Source organism: Cryptomeria japonica, chromosome 4 (genome assembly GCF_030272615.1).
Source record: "Cryptomeria japonica chromosome 4, Sugi_1.0, whole genome shotgun sequence".
NCBI classification, from domain to species: Eukaryota; Viridiplantae; Streptophyta; class Pinopsida; order Cupressales; family Cupressaceae; genus Cryptomeria; species Cryptomeria japonica.
In genome coordinates this window covers 535,472,398-535,493,364 of record NC_081408.1, presented here as the reverse complement: position 1 = coordinate 535,493,364, position 20,967 = coordinate 535,472,398, and the positions used below count along the sequence as shown (strand labels likewise).

The 20,967-nt window shown below is 36.8% G+C and overlaps 1 protein-coding gene across 1 annotated transcript in view; it reads right to left on the bottom strand.

Moving 5' to 3' along the window:
• Positions 1-20,262, bottom strand: part of LOC131044120 (uncharacterized) — a 99,158-nt gene extending 78,896 nt beyond the window's left edge. The window contains exon 1 of the mRNA XM_057977374.2: positions 19,695-20,262. Coding sequence (XP_057833357.1) covers positions 19,695-20,003 — 309 coding nt within the window. The 5' untranslated portion in view covers positions 20,004-20,262. The remainder of the gene's footprint in view (positions 1-19,694) is intronic.
• Between the last annotated feature and the right edge of the window lie 705 nt (positions 20,263-20,967).

Below are 20,967 nucleotides of genomic sequence, written 5' to 3'. Positions count from 1 at the left end.
ACGCTCAAAAGTCTACACTTAGACAAAAATAGGTTCACCTAGACATTTGACATTTTACACGCACTTGATCCTATTCAAAACTCAAAAAACCCTAATAGCACTTAGGAATGATCAGACTTCAAACTCGAGACTCGGACACCTAAAAGCTCAAAATTGCCATCTATTGCCAAAACCCTAAACTAACAAGACGTGGAAAGCAAGAAAGAGGGGGTCCCCGTTTGCAATAGGGCAATGTGTGAAAAGGTCACAGCAAGTAGTTACATATTTTCACGAAACTACTCCATTTCACCATGTATATCCTCTGCCTATGGTACATGTTCCATTCCTCTTCTTTCTACCTGTGCTATACCAAGATGTTATAATCTAGTGTTATCTTTGTTTTCCACTAGTATTATACCTCTAAACGACATACTTAGACTTTTGAGATTCTATTTATTTTCAAAACATCAGTGTTAATGTTAAGTGGATCTACCACAGTAATGCCCACATGGATTTTTGATATCAGGAAAAGAATGTGGTCAAGATTACCTGTGAATTTGATCAGGACAACCAAACTTTTCCATGTGCCTGACCAATTGGAAGAATGCAATAAGATGGTCCAATCCTAAACTCGCAGATTTGGCCATCCTGATGAGGCCAATTGTTAAATATACAGAATGGTGGGCTGATCAACAAATCCAAGGGCTGAAAGGAAAAAATATACCTCTTACTTACAATTTGATGGGCATTATGGAATCATATTCTTCCAATAATGATGAAGCATCTCAAAATGTTGAGCCACCAGAAAGTATAAGTTCAAGGAAGAGAAAGGAAACAGCTAAAGGATCTACAAAGGCAAAAGGAAAGAAAATTGCAAATGAAGGAGCTGTTGGAAAGAAGCAAAAGTCAAGTCAAGCTCATTCCTCTATCAGCGCCTCATCCAAAAATTTGAACAATATATTAATTCCTAAAAACGAACCACTAGGTGAGATGAAAATCCCTTCCCCAATGCGTGAAGAAAAAAATGTGGAATCTATTCAACAGGAAGTTCATGAGCAACCATCTGCTTCAAACATAGAAATAATAGAATTGGCAAATGATGAGATGGATATCTTAGATGGAGAATTATAGGAGGGAATGATTTTCGTTCTTTGAAGAGTTGAGGATAATCCAGATGATGAAAACAATCAAGAGGATGAAAATATTGAGCGCCCCACGATTCCTGATTGGCTAAAGGAGAGGATGAAAGTGAGCATATGTGGAAATTCAACAAGAAGATGATACAGTGGATTTCTTGGCTGGATTAGAAAAGATTACAATAAAGAAATCAGCAAAGAAATATTCCTTGATCCAAATGGACGATGCAGGATTTCGTTCAATTCAAGTAGTTGTCCCAAGAGTTGATAAGGCAAAAGAAGATATTACTCCCAAAGAGTATGAAATAAAAAATATCACTCCCGAAGAGTATGAAATAATTAATGTCAACTTAGGCCCAACCACTAAAGAGCAAGAAGTTTAGGAACCGGATGATTTAGTCACAACAATCAAGGAAAGATTGAAGAAAGAAGTAGAAAAGAAAGAGGAATTAAAGATGGAGAATGAGCAGCTTAGAAATTATCTTCAACACTTGATCAATCCTATTGCTCAAGGAGATGCATCAGTCCCTCCGCCTTTGGCTCTTCCACAAGAAACAATTGAAGACTTTCAAGAGATGAAGGTGACAACTAGAGAAACTAAGGAATGGATGGCAAACATCAATAATGAAATTGTCACATTTGTGGAAGAATTGATATTAGCATATGGGCAAACTTCTTCATTATTATCTAGAATTCAAAACATGGCAGAAATGTGGGAAGATCTTCAAAATATTCAAGATAAAGTAATCCCATGCTTGAAGGTGTTGAAAGGAATTCCCAAGCAAGAATTAATAGATAGACAAGTAATTGCAGTTGGGGACATCTATGACTTGAACACATGGTATTAAGCATTGATAGCAAGAAATGAACTTTTGGAGAAGGTAAAGGTTGATGGTGTCAAAATTGAAGAGTTGATTAAAGAAATTCCAAATAAGATTTTCCTTATAGTCGCCAATGTGCTTGGAAAGGAAGGAATTCAAGAAAATGAAATGAACATGGAAAATCAAAGATGCCTTTCATAAATAGGAATTAGATTGGGAGAATGCTTTTGCCACCTACGTTGATGACTTGGACGTGTTCAAATTCAAGATAAACATGCTGCCACATGTCACAATGGAAAAGGTTAATCCTCGTGTCCAGGTTCATCAAGTATGCTGCCACGGAAAGGGGATAAGGGATGCATTCTTCTAGAAGAAAGCTCCATGTGACATGTGTCTTTCTTTTATTTGCTCTTATTGAATAACTATTGTAAACCCTAGTTAGGGTATCTATGTTTTGATCTCAGCCATTGATCTAGGCCTTTCATTCATCGTAATGCTCTATATAAACCCCTCTTCTCTCATTTCTATGGGAGAGATTGGTGAAATTGTTGCTTAAGACTATTAAGATAATAAAGTTCATTTGCATTGTTTGAATCTCTATGTTATCCCATAGTTGCATGGTTTCATATTTTCTTCAACATAGAATAGAATTTGTTTTATGAAAGTTATTAAATGAATGCAAGATTTGATAGTATTGGTTGGTGAAATTGTTGCCCATACTTTTGATGAATAGATGATTTTTGTTCATTGCGCAAAGTTAGCCTGAGCATATTTTGTGGATGTTTAACTTCTACCTTCGGATAAATATTGTTCATTCTGATGGTACTAATACTATTCATGGTATGAAAATTTTAAGCACAACCCTTGAAGATTGCACCCACTTTGTTTAGTTGTTTAAATTGGCAAACCAAAACGTGGTTTAGTTTCACCCAATCACTACCGTTCCTTAAATTCTTAGGAATATTATAGAATTCCTAAATCCTTTTCCTTTTTACCATTTTTGAAATCCAAATTAAGAGAAAATCTCCCCCCCCAAAAAAAAATAGAGAGTTTTTGTAGCTGAAAGTCTTCATTGTGAATGAAATTTGCAAGTCCCCCTTGGATTACCAGCAAACATCACCAAACAAGCTATATCCAACATTAAAGTTGCTAGTTCGCAATGTAAACATTGGAATCACCATATGATCTTTGAAATCTTAGCATACGCAGTGATTTTATTCAAGAGAGGATAGAGTGTCTTTTGGGCATTTTTATTTTGTGTTTGAAGTGTCATAAAACATGCACCAACAAGTGGGAACTTCAAACTAGAGCGCTTGAGTTTTGATGGTCACTTCTCTCTCATTGGAAGCACCTAGCATGTCTTTAAAGGCTTCCAAAATGTTGTTGACTAAAGAAGTCACTGCATTGTGAGAAATATGAAGATGTGTACCTATTGTGCCTATAATAATGGCAATACTGAAGGTTGTTTCTGTAGGAGCTGAATATTACCTCAACACTCCAAGACCACCTACAAAAACAAAAGACAACCTTCCACAAGAGAGTATACAAGAAATGAGCTTGCTTGATATTAAGATCTATGAGATATGACCTTATAATCTATGATCTATAATACAAAGTGTACAATGGCCTTGATTATAAAGGAAAGGTGAAGGATAGGATTAGACAAGATGATGGCATGTGTCTTAATCCTATAACATAATAGTTAATACAACTAACTCAAATAAATTTAAATGACCTAGGACACAAGAAGTAAATGCCAAGAGATAAGATAAGATCTAGTTGACAACTAAGACTTCTAGAATATTCCTAGGATCTAGGTTAACTTAACATGTGAATAGGACATACTAGTAAATTAGTCAAGAAAAATACCTTATTCACACCAACACTCACCCTTAAGTGCAATTTAAGGAGGAACAAACCAACACAAATGATGGAAAGATAATGCATGATAGGTCCCAACGAGGTCATTTTAGGTACCCATGTACAAAAGACATCTCACAAATGGAGTAAAGGAGAAAAATTACATGGGAGAAAACTCCTCTCCAAAAAGAGAGAATGTAAAAGACAACAATGTACAAATGATGAATGGAGGACTCATCAATACCCCCAAGGATTACATCCATCATGAAGATACAATCGATATCACCCCCATAAGAGGAAAAGAGGGAGACTATGTAGACCCCCATAATAAATAATCTCTTGCAAAATGGTAAGTGCCTGATGACAAAAGAAGATCTGATGTCTACAAACAACTTATCTCCCTTTCGGAAGAAACAAAATCAAATACAAATGCAGGTATGCTTCCCATTCTAGATTGGAATTGAAAGATAGAAGCATGAAGACGTATGATAATGTCTCTAAAAATTTCTCATGTTTTACCTTGTCCAAGGAAGATAGAGATACCACTAACAAATCAAGTATGTGCCTAATCAACAAAGAAGATGAAAATCCGAGACAATATAGAAACTGATGTAGAAAATCTCCAAAGACAATGATGGTTTGACAACAATAGTGTAATTGACTATCCTCAAAGAGGAGAGATAAACCCTCGAATGTGTCCTTCAAATCTGAAAGACAATGATGATCTTGCAGAACAAGAATGATGTAAGTCTCAATCAATGACTTTGCACAAGGAACCACTGAAGGTGAAGGATGTACAAATTTCTCTAAAGGAGAAGTAGGAGCCTCTAAAGAGTCATCATCCTCATCTATTGAAGATTCAAAGTACCCCAAAGAATCAAACTCCTAAATAGTATCACAATCATAGGGTATCCTTTCTAAAAAATGAAGAGGCACGAGACAGTCTAAAACAAGACCATCTGAGAATGGCCAAGTATCAAGGTCTCCATATATCTCCCAAATTTTATTCCAAAGAGCGTGAGGACACTCAAAATCAAGAATAGACGTCAAGATATCATCATCATCATGCATTGCAATAACTCCTAAGCCATGATCTCTTTTACAATTCCAAGCGAATTTCTTACTAGTTGTACCTAGAGGGGAAACAAGGCTATACAAATGTGGCGACAAATGAAGCCAACAAAAATGTTTTATTATACCATCTCCCCATTGTTTTATAGTTTCCGCTTTTTGAGATGATCAAAGAAGGAAGAAATGAAAAACCCATAATAGACTATGAGAATTCTCCAAAATTATAAAGACAAAACCCGTCAACAATATATAGAAAATCCCAAATATAATCGATACTAAATATGATGCCTTCCCAAAAAGACAGAACCCCTCCAAAAGATAGGATATCCAAGTAATCAATCACAATGCCAAATGTGCCAAAAACTGGATAAATGTACATCGGGCTGAATCTGGAAAAAGTACATGTGCACGATGATAGAGTTCCTCAATACCTTTCCAATGCTGCAAAAATCACACATATTGGAGATTGCGGCAAAAAATTATGAGCTCGAAGGTCCAAAAGGGAAAATTTGACTTCAACTGGCAATAAAATTCACCTACAACAAAATCTAGCAAAACCACTTGCACCACTACAAAGTACACAAAACCAGCTTTTCGACATCGTGGCAACAAGTTACAATCAAAATAAAAATTAAAAAAACTGCCCTATTAGGGCTCATGGGGGGTCAATTTTGGCACTTGGGAGCTAATTGAACGGTTCTCCATGTGACCAAGCTAGTCGATGGGCAAATAAAAAATGTGTCGCTCGAGGCAGTAGTGGATGCCAGGTGATGAGGTGGCGATTGGCACATGCCCCTAGCTTAAGCACCTGACACTTTTTATAAAATTGTGGCTGCAACCAAGGGCTTAAAACAATTTAAAATCGTCGAAAATAAAAAAATTTAAATTGAATTTAGTTAAACCCAATTTGTACCATCTATTGACAATCAAGGAATATTCTTTGTCTAGAAAATTGTACCGAGTCTTCAGACATACTAGGTGACATAGGAGTGATGCGACAAGAAGATAATGTTATATGAAGAGCAATCCTAGACCATAAAAAGGAGGACGTTTCAAGGGAGATGCGTGAAGAAATTTCCAATGGCCATAATTCAAAAGAAAAAATAGGCAAAACAGTATTATTAGCTAGTTTATGATGTCTAACACTCTAAGAATGCACACAAGTAGGCTCAAAAGTGCAATGTATCTCAAAGGGTAGAGAAACCTACCACAGGGGGTGAAATGCCCTTGCAACCAATACTTAAATCCCATTTGAGAAATAGGAAACTGATTTTATTGATCCTATAGACCCATGTGCTTGTAAGCCCATGCAAAATCCATAATAACAAGTATCGAATATCTTGGCAAATGGGAGGAAGTAGAGCCTACAAAAGATTGCACAACCGAAACTGCTGCAAAGTTCACATATGAAAATATTACATGATGGTTTGGATGTCCCTTGAGTATTACAAGTGACCATGGCAAACATTTTGTAAATAAGACAATTGCGAAGCTTTTGGAGAACTTCATGATAACCCAAAACAAGAGTAACCCCAACCATCCACAAGCTAATGGAACCAATGAAGCAGTTAACAATATTTTGGGCATTGCACTAACAAATTTGTGCAATGAATATACCACATGTTGGAATGTTAAAATAACAACAATTTAATGGGCTTATAGAACAACATACAAAAGACTCAAAAATTTGTCCATTTCAACTGAAGTATGGGTTAGATGTCGCATTACCTATACAATACATGATACCGAATCTTAGATTGGCTAGTGCATTAAGGCTACATGATGATGATTTAATCAAAAAAAGATTGGTTGAATAGGAGAAACTAAATGAGAAAAGGCTTATAGCTGCATATAAACCAAGCACAAGAGAAAAGGCACCAAAAATAATGACATGACAGAAATATCAACAATAAAACTCTCTAAATTGGCAACAAAGTTCTACTATATGACAATAAATTTAAAAAGCCCAAGAAATCGAAGATGTAATTGCTTGGACCATATAAAATTGAAGATATTTTGCCCTTAAAAGCAATAAAATTGAAGACCTTGCAAAATGATTGTTGGATAGTTGTGTTGACAATGCCAAACTAAAGCCCTATTATGTAAGTGATTGAGTGTAATATCCTCCTCAATTTTTTCAGATTTTTAACACAACAATGTTCACCTGTTAAGGTTAGGATAATCAAAACTTGCACTGAAAGGAAATTCTGAAAGTAAAGCAATCACTCGACCACTTGTTCAACGGGAGGACTGAATTAAGCAAATGATAATCACTCAACCACTTTTCAGCAGGAGGACTAGAAATAACAAAACTATCACTCAACCACTTATTCAGCGGGACGACAGGAGTACAATATAAAATAGAAATAGGCGGCAAAGCCAGCCTCTATGACAAGACTATCACTCGACCACTTATTCAGTAGGAAGACAGGAATACAATATGAAATAGAGATAGGCGGCGAAACCAGCCTCTTCCACTTATGCAGTGGGCAATACAAGAAAGTAAAATGCAGAATGAAATGGATTGTTCTAGTACCACTGAGCACAGGTTTACAATGAGCAATTCTGTAAGATACTGTCAATACAATAAAGCTCCAATCTCCAATGGATATAAGAAGTTACTCCAAGAAGCTACAAACAAGAGACTGAAAATCACAAGCCCAAATGAACAATTTACTAAATCTCATATAGCATTTCAACATCACCAAAAATCAGACCAGCAGCACTGTGAAGTCCTTATCTCAAATCAAAACACCTCCAAATGGCTCCAAATTAGTGGCAAGGAAGAGCTAAGATAAGGACACCCAAGTACCAATCAACGAACTAAGCCAAACAGCCCTTACACTTTTATGCACGCTTCCCAATGTCACTGCAGCATGGTACGTCCTACCTGGAGAGGGGCGATCGGCATTAAAAATCAGGTCCTTCGCTATAAAATCGGAAACTCAGCAAGGAGGGGCGCCTAGCAAAGAGAAATCCAACAAACCATTACCTAGAACAATCAGACGATCAAGCAGTGAAATATGAATGATTAACTGCTACAACCATGGACCAACCAGTAACATGAAAAACACTCCAAAATTCAGAAAACTGAAAATGCATCAACAAAATCCATCTTCAATCAGCTCAATCTATCCCTCAGAATGAGAAATAGTCTCTCCAATCAGCTAGGTGCTATCTCTCAAGCACGAAACTGTCACAAGGCTAGGAAGCTCTCAACTTTGAAGTACCAATCTGGCACAAATTCGGCAACAATTCATTACAAAATATTCATGGATACCAAAACAAGAGCCCAGCACTCTTATTTATAACCTTGGTGCCTCCAAATTCAAATTCACATTCCCCCCAAATGGATGCCAAACCCAGATGCAAGATCATTTTGCATTAATTTGAAATTTGCATTTTCGACCTTCATAAGGTAGCAAATATACTTTATAAAAACGTCAATAAAATATAATGGGGCATCCAAGATGAATAAGCGAAATATATCACAAAAATTTACTTATTTCTTCCTAAGGCATCCATCATGCCTTAACTAATATTTCAATTTATAAAACATTTCATGAGCACATAAGGAGGGGCGTACCACTTACAGAGGTCCAATAATAGTATAAAATGCATTAAGTGAAAATACAACTTAGGCGCCCAAACCTTATGACTTAAAATAATACTTTATCACCTCAAGTCGTCCCCTTAAGTCATAACCAAAAATACAAGTCACACGCCTAGGCCAAGGGGCATTAAAATATATTGAAAATACTTTTCCCATGTGCTGAACAACTGCCAGAGTGAACTGAAGGGTAAAAGTACTGAAAACTGCACTGCCAGAAAAAGCCTCTGAACTGGACCATTGAAACCTGCCAAAAATAGTACTTACTATAAATAGCATACTACTAAAAATAGTGTCTCCAAAGTAATTTTAACCACATTTTGAGCAATTGTAGCAACTTACTAAAAATAGTAAGTCCAGAAAAGTCCTCAGATTCAATTGCATGTCACACCATCGCGTAGCTCTCTGAAAACCCAAAAAAATAAGATGTCCTTGCTCCCACTTACTAAAAATAGTAAGTATGCCAAACTCCACTGATTGCTACACATGTACCATCATTGCGAAACTTTCTAAAAACCCAGCAGGAATCCAAAATCAAATCCTCCTAGAAAAATAGGAAACCCAAATTTTGCCTTTGATTGACCAGTGGGTCTCGAGATTGGCCAACAATCCCCAAAACAAACTAGAGCGGAAAAGGGGACATTACATTGAGGGATGACTCGATCTAAATCAAGATTGAGTATAGATGGAGAACCTTGTACCATATGTAATATAGTTGTATATTAAAGTATACATTAGATAAGTTTAGGTATCTCAATCACAAACAATTTTTTACTCAGTAAACTGAGATCAAAAAGTAATGACGAATTGCAAGGAAAAGGGATAGTTGGCAACATTGATTCAAACAAAAAAGTCATTTGAAACCAGAGAAACGAAAATCGCCAGAAATCGCCCAAACTCGGCGAGTCCGAGTCCGAGTCACCCCCCCGAGTCCAACAAACTCGAACTCGGACTCGGCTGAGTCTGGGGTCCAAACTCGCTTGGACTCGGCCAGACATAGACTGAGGTCCAAAATCTTTAAAAATCTCTAAATTTCTTGAGTTTTTCACTTTCCAGAGTCCAGTCGAGTCTAAAGCCGAGTTCGAGTCTGAGTCGGCCGAGCTGAGTCCGAGTCCCGTTTCTTTGTTTGAAACCTATATCTAGACCATTATCCAACAAATTGAATCCCTAAAAGTTTACTATGTTGAACAAAGTTGACCTAAAAAGAAGTAGCAAGATTAAGAAATAAGCAAGAAGAATTGAAGAGTGGAAAAAGAAATTCAAGCTATCAAAAGTATAAAGTAGTGAGTTAAAGTTGAATCTTAAAAAGGTAATTGGGTGAGCTAAGAGAAATAGGGCAAGAAGCAAACCTAGGGTGTTACTCAAATGGAAAACAATGGTGGAACCCACTTTGGTGCAAGCTAAAGGCAACCCATGGCCAAAGTATAAGGAAAAGGCAATGGAGAAAGATAAAGATGGAGCTTTGTCTAACATCTCAACATGCATCCTATATGTAGAGGAGATTCACAGATATATCCATGCTACACTCACAAAAATAGATCATACCCAATTCAAGAAAGAGTAAGTTCCCCTAGCCACCACATATCCAAACACAAGGTTACAAGTATACTTGTATCCATATAAGACAATTGGAAAGCTCAGATTAGACGTGCAAGAGGATTTCCCAAAGTTTTGCAGGTCACATGCATGCATTACACTAGTTCTAAGCAAAATTCACTCAAATTTCATGTATCTAGACAAACCCTACCATATCATGAAAGGACCTATTGATGTAGTCATAGGACTATAAGATAAGGGTGCACCCACAATTAAGAAGGTGAAGAATGAGCAAGTGATGGCATTAACTAGTGAAATCTTTGATTGGAGAAATCTGTTAGTTGAAGAAATAATAAACCATGTGATGAGATATGCTCCACAAAGAATAGCCTACAAAATTCACTACAACAATACAGAAAAATCAGCTACATGCATTGCAACTAAGATCACATACAAGATGGTGGTGAACAGTAAGGAGCTTTACCTAAGCGACTTTGAGGAGTAATTGTCAAACAATGTCAACAAAACAAAGAAGAGTGCATACACATTCTAGTATGGTACTTCAATGCATTGTCTTGTATTGTATTTCATGATAACATTGCCAAAAATTCATGGATATAGTTGCGCCAATAGTAGACCAATTGAGGGTCAGATCATGGCACACATAATATCCTTCCAACAAAAAATTCAATATAAAAAGACATGATGAAATTTTCAAGCAACTTCTATTACAAATGCAAGCAAGAAAAAGGATATCATTTGCTATAGTCAAGAAATTACCAAAATGACATCATTTTTATGATGGACACAGACTTTGTACATATGGAAGCAATAGAACCTAGGATATTGTAGGTACCCAGGCCACCATATGTGGTCTCCAATGACTTAATTGATGCAAACCCCCATGCCTTGTAGGCCCTACCTAGAGACCCCAAGGTGGAAAGGTTTGGAACTTATGATGAGTTCTGTGATAAAAGGAGTAAACAGGAGGGCACAAGAAAAATTCCCAAAAAAAGAAGGCAAGAGTTCTTGAACAAGCTAGCAAACACAAAGACACAGAACCCCCTACAATAACAGAAAATTCCAATTCATTCCTAACAATAGAGGGAATAGCCCAAGAGCCAACAAGATGGCAAAGATCAAACAGGTTGAAAACAGGGATTCCAGAAACAAAATAGACATTGGAAGAACTAAGAAGAACTACAGAAAAAGAAATCGCTAATACATAGTAAAGAGAAACTATCCATAACACTACTGCAAAAGTAGAAAACAAGGGAAAATACTCCAAAATCACCTCCAAATCCTGCCACCAAGTACTAATACAAATGAGTGCAGAAAAGATGGGAAAAGTTGGCTCATTACAAGGAAAATCCAAACAAAAACAAAAAGCCAATGCCCATTAGTAAAGTTATCAAAGGAAGAGGAGAAAGAAGAAGAAGAGCAAGCACAATTCAACCTTAGTAAGAAAAGGAAATTAAAAATACTGCAAAGGTTCACAAAGAGTCAACCAGGTAAGGAGAAGAAAGAATGAACTCACATATCACAAAATTAGAATCTTAACAAGGTATGGAGCTACAATAACAAAGGGTTGACACTCTTATCTCAAACAAAAAAGGCAAAAGAGCGCTTAAAGGAAGAAACCATACAAGCCACCAGAAAAGCTTATGAAATTCTAATGGTAGAAAAAAAACAATAGACTATTCCATCATTGGAAGCATCTATAGAATAAGAAAAGACACTAAAGAAGCAAACGGAAACAAAATCTAGCACGGCAAATGAAATGTCTCTATGTGTATATTATTTGACAAACGAAATGTCTATATTCTTAGATTAAGATATTATCTCATTTTGATTGTTAAAATTTTTGCTTTAAATTCATTACAATAAAAATCTTTATTACAATTCACGAATATTATATACTTTCAAATTTAATATCTCTCGGTATATTTTACATAGATTTTGCAAAATATAGGTATGCTAGTTTTAAGTGATGTAATAGGGTAACCAGCCCTTCTAGAAATCCACTCCTTTTAAAGGTCACCCACAGCCTTGGAGTGCTTCCATTGTTGTAGTTGGAAGGAAAATTTCCACACAAATCCTCCAAAGGGTGCATTCTAATGTGACAACAATGCCTTTACATCCTCTTAAATTACAGCTCTTTCCTCTCTTCTCATAGAGTTGAATGCAAAAAAGCAAAACAAAAAATCATGGGTAAAGAAAGAAGGGCATATAGTAGTTGAGATGGCGAATCCTCTTGAGCATAAAGCCATACTTGAGGTTAAGGCTTCTAATTTACAAATCATACAAACAGACATAGGCCCACAATCCAAACAGGGGGATGTAAACTTCTTCCAAATTGCTTCAAAGAGTGGAATTTTTTAAATTTGCAATCCAATCCAAATCGGATCACCAACCAATACGAACCATGATAACTCATGGTTTTTTCAAATATTTGCTACTACTATACAAATTGTTACACCCCTCTTTTCAATAATGGTTTTATTTTGGATAATGCAATTGTGATTGGTGTAACACCAATATTTTATTACTTTCATATGTGGATGAGTAGTCTTTAATGAGCTGGTTTATGGTCATGAATGATTAATATTGACAATGTTTATCTCATATATTTTTGAATAATGAGGAGATAAGATTAGACTAGCCATTTTCATGTAACCAAGTGGATGCAAGATTAGCAACACCTCAGAAGGGAGGGAGAATATCATCAAGGAGAGGAATGCAGACTTCAGAAGAGATCAAACTTGCGATCCTTGAGTCTTGAGATAAGTTGTTTTAGGAGTTGGCCGTCACCTTGGTACTTTGGGTGGTCATCTCATCCTATCAATCAATAGGCAATTGGTCTTTTCCTTTTATCGTCTTTGGAGCTTTAAAGTAATCTTATAATTTTAATATTGAAAATGTTTATCTCATATGTTTTTGAATAATGAGGAGATAAGATTAGACTAGCCATTTTCATGTAACCAAGTGGATGCAAGATTAGCAATGCCTCGGAAGGGAGGGAGAGTATCATCAAGGAGAGGAATGCAGATTTCAGAAGAGATCAAACTTGCGATCCTTGAGTCTTGAGATAAGTTGTTTTAGGAGTTGGTCGTCACCTTGGTACTTTGGGTGGTCATCTCATCCTGTCAATCAATAGGCAATTGGTCTTTTCCTTTTATCGTCTTTGGAGCTTTAAAGTAATCTTATAATTTTAATAAAAAATATAAATTGGATCAAAATTAATCTTCAATCAACTAATATCACTAATTTAATATATAAATATATACCCTGATAAGAGGGTATATATGTGTGTGTGTGTGTATAACTATAAACATATACCTCAATTGGAATGAGGAAGATTGGATGGTTTGGAAGTGCTCCTCCTTGGGGGAATTTTCAGTTGCTTCAGCCCTGGCTTCCCGATTTGAGAATCATCATCCCCCCCCCTTTAGGCTGGGGTTTGGTCTAAAGCTCTCATTCCAAAGATTAGTATATTTTTTTGGATTCTGTTGTAGAACAAAATTTTGACTATTGATAATTTGTGTAAAAGAGGCTTCTACCTAACTAACAAATGCTTTTTGTGTTTGTGTATGAGGGAGGCAGAGTCTATCTCTCACTTGTTCCTGCACTGTGATTATGCTTTTGAAGTTTGGGGGTCCCTAATGCAGTTATGGAATGTGGATTGGGCTATCCCTTCTTCCCTTGTGGAGTCCTTTGCCCAATGGAGAGTATCGACTGCTAATCATTCCCTAAAGCTGCTTTGGTCCTTGTTTTTCCCCATATGGTCTGGGGTCTTTGGAAAGAATGTAACAACAGAATCTTCAAGAACATTGCTTCACCTCCTGCAGTAGTCTTCAATAAAATCCGAAGGGCCATCTCTGAGAACTTTCTCTCTGCCCGGGTTAACCATAAGTTCCAAGTGAATTGTGTCTCTTCATATGATGTTGAAGTTGCCTCTAGATGGAACATAAAGGCCATCTCTAAGAACTTTCTCTCTGCCCAAGTTAACCATAAGTTCCAGGTGAATTGCATCTCTTCATATGATGTTGAAGTTGCCTCTAGATGGAACATAAAGTTGGATTCTCCTGGGGGTCGCAAACTTGCTAATTCCCCCAGGGATAATGCTCATTGGATCCTTCCTCAGACTAGATGGGTCAAAGTTGACTTTGATGGGGCAGCTAAGGGAAATCCGAGGCTGGCTGGGTGTGGGGGAGTGATTAGAGATGAATATGGTAGGATTTTATCAGCGGTGGCACTCCCCTTGGGATGTCAAACCTACCACCTTGTTGAAGTTGTGGCAGCCTACCATGGGTTAATGTTGGCTAAAAATATTAAGGCCAATTCAATCTGGCTTGAGGGGGATTCTAAAAACATTATCCAATGCCTAGTGGGAAAACAAAAACCTTCTTGGAACATCAAAATTTGGATCAAGAAATTTAGGGATATATTAAAGTCATTCCAAAATTTTAATATTTCCCATGCATGTCGCGAAGCTAATGGGTTGGCTGACCACTTTTCTAATATGGGTGTTAGGAGTAATGATGAAAAAGTTTGGGGGCTTGGTGATTGTTTATTGGCTGAAGTTAAGGCCTTGTTGTTATATGATTTAGCCCAGGCGAGACAAGCCACTTCAATAAATACCAATGTCACACCTTAATATGATGGTTCGGATTTTTATGTGTAAGCATGTCATTCTATTGCTATTTCTATTTGCTTTGCACACTTTCTAGGCATTTTGTGGCCATTTTGGACTTTTCTTGCCCTGCGCACTACAGCCTTTGTTGAAGCCATGGGAGGAGAAAGGAAAAGGGTTGAACCCTTAAACTGCGATGAGCTCGGGAAGAATAAAACTATATGCCGCATATTGGATCGTGGTGGGCTTACCCCATTCATTGAAAGATTGCATGGAGCTGATGCCAATGTCACGAAGAAATTCCCCAAGGGTTTGAAGGATGGTAAAATCCATATTGGGGGCAAGAAGGTGGAGATTGATGAGAAGCTAATTGTTGAGGTCACTGGCATGTCAATGGAAGGCATGAAATTCTACAGAGACAAGAAAATGTCAGATATTGCTGTCAAAAGATTTCCCAAAAATGAACAGAGGGCAAAGCTGGCCAAAGTGGATAAAAGCAGCTACAACATGGGTAAAATCAAATCCATTTGGCACCCTGTTCTTGTTGTTTTAATGAAATATGTTACCCTTGATGGCAGATACACTAGGGCCTTTAGCCATCATTTTGTTTTGCTAAATCACTTTAGGCACAAAGTGCAGATTTATTTCCCCTTCTTTCTACTGGCGTCCATAAATGCCAGCATTAAGGACCATAGAAAGAACAAAAAAATTCCTATCCTTCATGCGGGTTTGCTTTTCTTGATCCATGAACATATTAAAACCCTGCCCTCTCCTTTGTCTAGGGTTCCTGAAGGTTTTAGTGAGTCTGAGGAAGACAATCATGTGAGCCTTCCCTCTAATGAGGAGGAATGGGATACTGAGATGGAAGAGTCTGTTTCTGGGTTGGAGTCTTCCTTGAAGATTGGTCACAAAGTTAAGAGACGCAGAGCATCCCCTACGTCTACTTCTAATTCTGATTCTCTGCCCTCCCACAACTCTATCGCAGATAAGTCTGTTTCGGCCCCCACCAGGAGTGATAGACCCCCCTTCTTGAAGGACCTCAACGCTAATTCCTCTTTTCTCAGCTTGGATAGGGAGAATCCAGATGATGTCCTGACTCCTAACCATTACCCGTGATGCAGTGGTGGATAACTTTAGGATGTTTAAATGGGCTTTCCATGAGATCAAGGACATCAACATCAAACTCGAGGCAATCAATAGCAAACAAGAAAATCAAGTTGCGGAACAGTGGACAATGGACCAAAGAAAATCAATTGTGGACTCCATGCAAAAAACGATGAGTACAGCAAGTGATATGAAGAAAGACTATGCTAGCATAATCTCCTATTTGGAAGATAAACTCAAGAAAGAGTATGAAAGCAGATTAAGTCAGATGGAGAATAAATTCCAAAGGTTAATGATAACCTAATATTTGCAACTCATTCACCAATCAGCAATGGGAACACAAGGGCACAGCTAGGTACTATATTGCAAGTACGAAACTGAGACTCGGCTAGGAAGCCAACTTCGAAGCTCAGATTTTCAGTAGCCAAACCGGCAGCATAATGATGCAATTTTCAAAGATATGGAAATGGGAGCCCAAGTCTCATACTTATAACTCCACACACCTCAAACCCAAATGCCATTTCCTTCAATTTCAGCGTTTTTCCTTTGCATTTCGCTCCACTACATGTGGACCCCAAGAGTGGCGCCATTCCCCACAAGTCAACTCCCACGCTAAGGCAAGGACCCAGGTACACTTTGGCAAATATTAGAGATAAATAATAAAAAATATAATATCTTTCTCAATATTTCGATATCTCTTTAATAAACATGAATTCGCCAAGAGCTTAGGAAAAATATGCATTAATCCCAATTTTTAATAAATCAGTCGTCAATAATTAGATTAATTAAATATTAAACCTTAGGATAAGGAATTAATATTCAATTATTTCGCATATGGCTCTAGTATTGATTATTAACACTGCTAAGATGAAACTGAGTTAGGACAACCACCAAAACTGTTGCAGAATCCGAACCCTGTCTACTGCCAAAAATAGAATTGTGCCACACTGCCACTTACTAAAAATAGTAAGTCAAAAACTAATGCTCAGAAAAGCATGATCATCACATCCAGAGGCAAAACATGGAGAGCTCAGTAGTATAGTAACACCAGAATGGCCATTCACTAACTTACTAAAAATAGTAAGTCCTCGTTTCATCAATGCTAGACCCTCATTCTTCATCCCACCTAGCCTACGAGTCTCAGGAATAGGCTAATGGACCACTGAAAGAGCATCAATGAGAAGGGGACATTACAGTACCATTATAAGGGAGTAATCATTTTCGAAGGAGCGCTCTAGCTCTCATTTTTCACAATACTCTTAGCAGAATTCAACCGCATTCTCTGCAAAGCTTTCATTTCTGCAATTTAAGAAGGGGAGTCATATTATTAGAAACCACTCTTAAGGACAGCAAGGAAGGGTTGTACGCTCTCATTAGCAGCATATACCCTCGAACATCATAGTAATCACAAGCATGTATATGTTCTAATATGCTTTGAGAAATGCTGAGTTATCTCATTATTCATATACAATCAAGCTTGCATTCATGAATGAGAAATCTGTACACAAATTTGTATCATTAAGTACTTCTGTAGTAACTCTTTGAGTAATCTACCTTTCCTTGGTTAGAGGGAATACAGAACACTATACATCAGTCTGCTTGCATACCTCAATTATGGTATTGTCGAGTGGCAATCTCTGAGTTTTCATTAAGTAAATTAATGTTAGTCTATGAGGGCATATTAGCTAATAATGGCAAACAAACTATGTTTGTATTAGATATCAATACTTCGCATAGTCGAACCAGTTATGGTTCATCTTGAAATCATTGCAAACCAATATAAACTGATCATAACCAGTTAATAGGGTCGCAAGACCTGAAGAAGGAAACTCATCCTCTTTTAGATGCATATTGAAATAAGTAAAGACATAGAAGTAATTAAATCAAAGATATCAGAACTATCTTTTTCTGTTGAGTCATAACAAGATGTCTCAGTTCAATTGAAAAGGAAACCAAAGTTATTATTTATTGAATTAAACCCTTGATGTCAATTGAAGTCTGTTAGAGTCAGAAGTTATAAGAGTCCGCTGGTTTGAATAGGTCATCATCCCAAGAAGGTCATTGTAAACCGTTATGTCAGTAGACATGAGTTAAGCTATGTGACTAGATGGTTAGAGAACCTATGGGTTAGTTGTACTCAAGAAGGCTTTTGAACAAGTTGAGTAAGGGTGGTGAATACTGACAACACGTTTAATGTGTTTGCAACTTTTAAACCTTGGCCAAGGTGGCGTTGCTCTATGCATGCGATCGTCACTTCACATTAACTAGATACACCTTCTAGTCAGAAGGTCATACTAGTTAGGATGTACCTATAGCCTATGACCGACTAGATATGTGTAGGTCCTAAACACCAAGCTTAGATGGCAAGATGGCAAGATGGCAAATAGATCTAGTCCTTAGTCTGCACCCTCGCGAAGGGTAGGGCCACTTCCAGTTGGAAGGTGAGCGGAGGACTACCGAGTTTGTGGTTGGAGGTATAGCCCTTGATGATGCTCTCCCTCTTCCTGACCATGCTGAGACTTATAACAGAAAGTTCCAGTTGGAAAGCTAAATGAATTGCAATTTCTGAACTTTTATCTCTTCCTTTGAAATGAAGGTTATCATATTGAATAGCATAATGATATATGTTCCATGTCATTGTTCATTAGATGATTAACTTCCTTTCAAATTAATTAGTTAGATTCTTAATTTGATGAATAACAGTTAGTTAATTTTCATTTTCAGCTGAAGTAGTTAAAAGTTAATTTGAAAGCTCAAAATTTAGATTTTGTTATAGATAGCAAACTCCTTTTCTTCAAGTATTGAATTAGTGGCTTGTTACACAAATAATCCTTCCTTTTTTTGGATTAACAAAATATCATCAACATAAACCAAAATAAAACCTTTGTGGAAGATATCTTTCTGGCAACATGAAACGTAATCTAAAGCTTTAATTATCCCAACGTTACTCCATATTCAGTGATCGTGATGAATGTGGAAGGTTGAATTGTAATTTTCAGTTTCCCCAGGCCCTTCGATATCATTCAGAAACTGTTCCAGTAGTTTTCTTTCAAACAGCAATTCAATATTGGAACTGAAAATTGAAAATAGGAAATTAGAAAATCTTCCCTGGTCACTCAGGCTGTAAACTGGCATGTAAATAATTCTTGATCAACATACAAATAAGCCTATGTTTCAGTTGTAAGTAAATGACACCTACCATAAGGACATCAGGTTCAACCCCACAAACATATTGCCCGCCAAATCAGAACATAAAGTCTTCAGTGTCTTCATTTTAGGAAAAACTCCGATTGCTCGATACTGGCTAATTTTGAAAATTTTAAAAGAAAAACAAATAAAGAAAATTGAGTAGTCTTTAAGGCCCGTTCACTCCAATACAATCGGGAGGGGAAAAAAGATTGAACCCTTGACAATTCAAACAAAAAACCAGAAATCAGAAAGCAGACGGTTTCAATATGACCATTCGGTGAAAGAATAATAAAATCAATCCTCAATAATTCAAAACTGAAAACTAAATATCAGAAACTAGAGAGCCTTCTCAGAACATTGTAAGTGCAAAACTGTGGGCTTAAAAAGACACTATTCAAATAAAAACAGTGAAACTCAACATAAAAAATAGTAAACTATAAGTCTTCAAAACTAATCAGCCATAGAAGCAAGAGACTGTGGTGTAATGAAAATGAGATCACTCATAATAGCTTGGTCTGTAACTCCAGCTTAAGTGTGGTAGAGTGGGGATTACAGGGTGCGTTTCAGCGTGATCCATTGTCCACAAATCTTGGAGTATGAGGACCAAGCTCATCATATTCAAACTTGCCAAAAAAAATGGTAAAATAATTGTTTAATCAGAAAACTTGGTAAGTAAGATCGCTCAACCATAAATCTCAACACTATAAGGGGGGAAATTACAAGCATTTGGAAACCTAATTTAACAGAAAACTAACCTGATAGTGGAGATATGGGCGCTCTTGCTTGCGCTTGAATTCATCTGATTTTTCAAAATACATTTCCATCATGTCCAGAAATCTATCGTTTTCCTGAGCTGGGCATCTGGGATCTCGGATTAGTAATGCTCCTGTTTCCTTCAGAGATTCGCCCACCTGCTCACATAAACTCTTCAGCTCCGGACTGAGTTCAAAATCTCCAGCTGGTTGAAGAGCAAAGTCATCTGACTCACATTTAAGATTAGACCCACAACCGGATCTACTTGTCAATTTCAAGTATGGCTCCAAATCTATCACAGGCAGCTCCATTTTAAACAGTACAAATATGTTCCAAGGTAAGCTGTAATTGTTTTTCCTTAGGAAGTTCAATCTGGCGGGAACAGCTGAAGAATTGAACAGAGATTTGGTGATTAAGACTCGTATGGAGGGAATTTGAGGATCAACACGTATGAACAAATTTGGCCTAGAATAGGAACTTTAAATTGAGGATTTTGAAGCATAAGCAACTCCTAAGTTGATGAGGAGGGCCAACAACTATCTTCGTGGCTAAAGCTGTAGGCAGAATATGTGCCCAATGGAATAAGTTAAAGTCGACTCACGTATGTACTGTTGGGAATATTTTATTTTTATTTTTTCAATTAGTGAAACATGCCGTGTACCATGGGTCTCAAACTTCTCCATGTAGAATGTCAAACTAGGTTGGTAGATCTTATTGTCTATTTATATAATTGGATATATAAGTCGATATTATAGTCTATATAATTGTATATGTAAGTTGGTAGATCTTATTGTCTATATATATAATTGGATATATAAATTGGTAAATCTTATTGTCTATCTATATAATTGGATATATAGGTCGGAATATCTTATTGTCTATCTAAATAATTGGATATGTAGATTGGAAGATTTTATGTATATAGTAAGTAGAAGATTTGAACTCAACATCATCTAGATCTAGATGCTTACAACATTGACTTTGTCATTAAACCAGTAGAAGATTTGAACTCAACACCATCTAGATCTAGATGCTTACAACATTGACTTTGTCATTAAACCAATTGTCTTTTGAATTATTGTTTTCAAAAGACAATTGGTTTAATGACATATAAACAACGGTATGCATTTTAATTCAAAATAGAATTAGTTTAAATTAAAATGCACACCGTTGTTTTTATATATATATAGTCCAAGGGGTTGAGCTTAATTGGTTTAAATATTGGGTTCTCACTGTGGAGACCCAAGTTCAATTCCCAATAAGGACATCTAAAAT